The sequence below is a fragment of the Salpingoeca rosetta genome, assembly GCF_000188695.1.
Source record: "Salpingoeca rosetta unplaced genomic scaffold supercont1.18, whole genome shotgun sequence".
Lineage (NCBI taxonomy): Eukaryota > Choanoflagellata > Craspedida > Salpingoecidae > Salpingoeca > Salpingoeca rosetta.
In genome coordinates, this window is record NW_004754916.1 from 228,274 (window position 1) to 232,812 (window position 4,539).

General features: G+C 53.6%; 2 protein-coding genes across 2 annotated transcripts in view; one reads left to right on the forward strand and one right to left on the reverse strand.

Moving 5' to 3' along the window:
• The window catches only part of PTSG_06463 (uncharacterized protein), a 5,998-nt gene extending 2,728 nt beyond the window's left edge, over positions 1-3,270 (forward strand). Inside the window, exons 8-17 of the mRNA XM_004991786.1 lie at positions 124-261; positions 433-479; positions 621-694; positions 839-882; positions 1,109-1,221; positions 1,459-1,568; positions 1,776-1,868; positions 2,262-2,396; positions 2,656-2,754; positions 2,986-3,270. Coding sequence (XP_004991843.1) covers positions 124-261; positions 433-479; positions 621-694; positions 839-882; positions 1,109-1,221; positions 1,459-1,568; positions 1,776-1,868; positions 2,262-2,396; positions 2,656-2,754; positions 2,986-3,093 — 961 coding nt within the window. The 3' untranslated portion in view covers positions 3,094-3,270. The remainder of the gene's footprint in view (positions 1-123; positions 262-432; positions 480-620; positions 695-838; positions 883-1,108; positions 1,222-1,458; positions 1,569-1,775; positions 1,869-2,261; positions 2,397-2,655; positions 2,755-2,985) is intronic.
• Positions 3,271-3,425: 155 nt separating this feature from the next.
• PTSG_06464 (uncharacterized protein) overlaps positions 3,426-4,539 on the reverse strand; it is a gene marked incomplete at its 3' end in the record, with an annotated part of 2,949 nt that continues 1,835 nt past the window's right edge. Inside the window, exons 6-8 of the mRNA XM_004991787.1 lie at positions 4,052-4,160; positions 3,712-3,859; positions 3,426-3,499 (exon numbers count right to left, since the gene is read on the reverse strand). Coding sequence (XP_004991844.1) covers positions 3,426-3,499; positions 3,712-3,859; positions 4,052-4,160 — 331 coding nt within the window. The remainder of the gene's footprint in view (positions 3,500-3,711; positions 3,860-4,051; positions 4,161-4,539) is intronic.

Consider the following 4,539-nt stretch of genomic DNA (forward strand, 5'->3'; position numbering starts at 1 on the left):
CTGCGACTGTCCTTCTTCACTGTTCCCACGCCGTCGCCAACCTCCCCCCCCCCCCAAAAGCAAACAAAATTCTTATCACAACCCCCCCCCCCCGCTTATCCTCAACATCATCATCATCAATAGGGGCCACTCTGTGCGCGACGTGTCGTTCCTGCTGAATGCAACGACGACGGGACACGAGGTGACGCGAATTGCCCGCATGATGCACACGCAGCAGATGACCATGGCCGACGTCGACACCCTCCACCGCCTCTACACCAGGTCTGGCAGGAGTGGAGTGTGGGGGGGGGGGTATGGTTGCTTGCAGGCAACGCCGCATTGCTGTTGGTGACGTGTGTTTGCATCTGCTTGCAACAACAACAACAACAACAACAATATTACAATCATCGTTTCTCACTCCCAAACTTTTTGCGTGCGTGTGTGAATGCACAGTGATGACACGCCGCCGGTCTCGTACTTGCAAAACCGCGGCATGCTCGGTGCGTTTGTTGTGGCACACGTGCACACGTGCACGCGTGTGGGTGCACTCACTTTCCACACGCCAGCACGATCTCACACAACTGCACACATGCGTGTCACCCCCGCCCCCTTTCACCCTTGCGCCTCTGCGATGTGTTCAGAGATGCTCACGCGGGAAGTGTTTGTTGGTTCGACCAACAACGAGAAACACACGCTGCAGTGCAGATACCTCCTGGTACACACACACGCGCGCATACAGTGCAGGATTTTCACTGTGCTCGTTCATCTGTTTGTGTGTGTGTGTGTGTGTGTGTGTGTGTTGTGCTTGTACATCATCATAGCCAACGCTCATAGCTTCTGCATGCGTTGCTTGCATCAGGCGTTTGCAACCTGCGTCCTGCCCGATCAGGAAATCACGCAAGAGTGAGAAAGCCGTGCTGCATCATGTCACCACCAACCACGACACCAATGCCCTATTCAAGCCCCGCACTCATACGCAGTGGTCGTTCACGCTGCCTTCACTGTCACACGCACATGCACACTCCCACACACTCACACATGCACACTCCCACACACTCACACAACACACAATCACACAACACACATACACACATGCGCACGCATGCATTCGTTCACGCGCCACCACCAGAACGCACGACAAGATCTCGCAAACGCTTGAAACGCTTGAGAGCGTGTTCTCGCTGCTGCAGCCAATCACCAAACACTCGTGGATCAACCTCTCAAAACACATCCACCTGCCAGGTACGAACGCGTGTACGTGTGTGCTTGTGTGTGTGCGTGATGTGTGTGTGTGTGTGTGTGTGTGTGTCCCTGATTCAGTACGATGTTCACCTGCATGTAGCTGTTGTTATGTATGTGTTTCTAACTTTGATGCCCAGCCCAATCATGCACTCATTTCCTCTCCCCTTCACCGTGACCATCCTCAACGACAACACCACGCGCGACCATCACCACTATCACCATCACCATCGCCACCAGTGGTTGCGCGCGGGCTGGTGCTTTTTATTGAGCGACAGCTGTGCGACTCGTCGTGCTTCCTCAACTTTGTGCCCTCGTCCCCGCCACTCTGCCTCATGCTCCTGGAACAGGTGCCTGCCAATGGTGATGGTGATGCCATAATTGCTGTCATGTATGTTTCTGCTGTGCCTGTGATCTGGCCCCGTTATATAAGTGACTCACCTATCACTCAACATCACCTGCATCGCCACCACCGCCACCGCCACCATCACCACCATCACCACTCTCATCACCACCATCACCATCACCATCATCACCCCTTCCCTCGCTTGGATCAGATCACAACACGGCACCCTGGTCTCCGCCCGCAGGTGTTGGCTGTCCTCACACGCGCGCTCGAATACAAATACGCCATTGACGCAATCACACTCGTACGTGACACACTATGCTTGCAGGCAGATACGGCCTGCGTGGTCGCGTGTCTTGCTGTTGTGCTTTGACCGAGTGTGAGCCCACACATGCTGTGCAGTTGTTAGCTGCTGTGGTGCTTTGTGTCCTTCCTAGGTGGCATTGTCATCGTAACATCATCATTGTCATCCAGCCACCACACGTGACACTGCCTACATGCCCTAACGCCACCACCACCATCATGTGTGTGTGCGCGTGTGATGTCTGTGTGTGTGTGTGTCTATGTGTGTGTGTGTGTGTGTGTGTGTGTGTGTGTGTGTCTGTGTGTGTGTCTGTGTCTATGTGTGTGTCTATGTGTGTGTGTCTATGTCTGTCTGTCTGTCTCTCTCTCTCCCTCCCTCTCTCTCCCTGTGCAGTCGCGTGTGCAGCGGCTGCTGATGAGTCGGCTGCTGCATCTTGCGTCGCTCGGCTTCGCCATCCCCGTGCTCACGTACATTGCGCAGAAGCAAGCCGACCTCGACACCTCGCTCGTCGTCTTCTTCGTCATTGAGGTGGCACAACAAGGCCGCGGTGGTGGTGGTGCTGGTGGTGCTGGTGGTGGTGCTGGTGGTTTTGCTTTGTGCGCGCGCGTGTGTGTGTGTTTGTACTCGGGTGTCAACACACAAGTGCATACACGCGAACACAAGCACAAGCACACGCACTGCTGGTGACAACCTCACACCATTCACACCATCTGCTCGTGCTGATACAACGCCAACATCACCATCCTCTCACCTGCACCGACGTCCACCATCACGATCACCACTGCAGATTGTGGACCACATGCAATCGCCGTTCTCTCCCGAGTTTGTGCATCACTTTGTGGCCATCGTTGGACAGGAGAGGACTGTTGTTGGCATCAAGACAAAGGTGCAGGCGTATGCACACAGGAATCGTGTCTGTGTCTGTGTGTGTGTGTCTGTATGTGAGTGTGTATTTGTGTCTCTGTGTCTCTGTGAGTGTATGTATGTGTTTGTGTGAGTGTACAGTCGTCAGGTTGCAGCTTTGACAACAGCCAACCTAACCGCACAGTTACTTCTTCCCGACCACCAACCAATCACCACCACTTTTTCTCTTCACCTTCTCCCTCTTCACCTCCAGGGCGACCGTGTGAACGCATGTCGGTCCTTCTTCTCGAGTCTTCTGCACACACGCGGCGTTTCAGCGCAGGACAAGGAAACTCTACGAACCATCATCGCAAAACTCTAAACGAAACCCTTCCAAACCTCCACTCTCCTTTCGTTTGTTTTTTCGTTTGCTTGTGTGTGTGTGTGTGTGTGCATGGATAATGGCATGCTATTTTGTTGGTGGATTGCGTTTATGTGCTGTGTTGTAACGAAACGACAGAGGCTGTACCTCCACAGTGAACAAGCGATCACCACGTGACAAAGCGTGCGGGAAGTGCACCGCGCAGACAGCACTTGCATACACGCGCGCGCGCGCGCGCGCGCGTGTGTGTGTGTGTGTGTGTGTGTGTGTGTGTGTGTGTGTGTGTGTGTGTGTGTGTGTGTGTGTGTGTGTGTGTGTGTGCATGGATGCGTTCAGTAGAGCTGTGCAATGGGGTCGTCGTCCTTTCGCTTCAGAACAGAAATGCGGTCGCCAACACGGATGGATCCTGAAGACAACAACACATGGAATCGAGTGTACAGACGGTCACAGATGGTCAATCAAACAGCAGGCGCACAGTCTCACTCTCTGCCTGTACGTGTTTCCCATTCAGTAACTCACACACACACACACACACACACACACACACACACACACACACACACACACACACACACACACACAGAGTAAGCACACAAGCGGCCCGGGGCAGCCACGGACCTGTCGTCTGCTGCACGACGGCGTTCTGCCCAAAGAAGACGCCGTGACCGTTACTGCGATACGTCTGAAGAGTCTTCGTTGGCTCCTTCTTCGGGTCCTTCTTGCCCGTGTCCGGATCAACTGTTGGCAGCGAGCACCGCATGCACGGCTGCAGAGGGGATGGGTTGGAGCGTTGGTTGAATGGGTGTGTTGTGCACGCGGTGGGTCGTGAGTGGTGGAGATGAGGAAATGAAATTGCAGTTTACCTTTGATGAGTGCAAGATTTGACCGCGAATACAGAGTGAACCAATCACCAATCACCAATCACCAATCACCAATCACCAACATCGCCATCAATTACCTCTGGCAGGTCCATGGTGATGTTGTCGCCAACGGTGATTTCCTGCCACGTGTCTTCCTCAAAGGGTACACACGCCGCCACCACCACATTCGGGCGGAAGCGCGTGATGCTGATGGGTGAGGGCAGCCGCGTGTTCAGGTCGTACAGCGACGCCGACGACGCAACCTGCACAGTGTGTGTGTGTGTGTGTGTGTGTGTGTGTGTGTGTGTGTGTGTGTGTGTGTGTGTGTGTGTGTGTGTGTGTGTGTGACTGTCTTCCACCCATAGGGGGCAACCACTATCACCTATTTTCTAAAGATTTCGACATTTTAATTAGAGGTGTGTGCATTCTTAAGGATCATTGACAAAAACATAATGACTATCATAATAGTGTGTTCTCATCCCGGCACCCCCCGCCGCGGGCGTGAGGTAGGGATTGTTGTATTTTTTTTTTTTTGGTTGGTCTGCACTTAAATAATGAGTGTGAGCCTGTGCTGTTGATGAGCTTG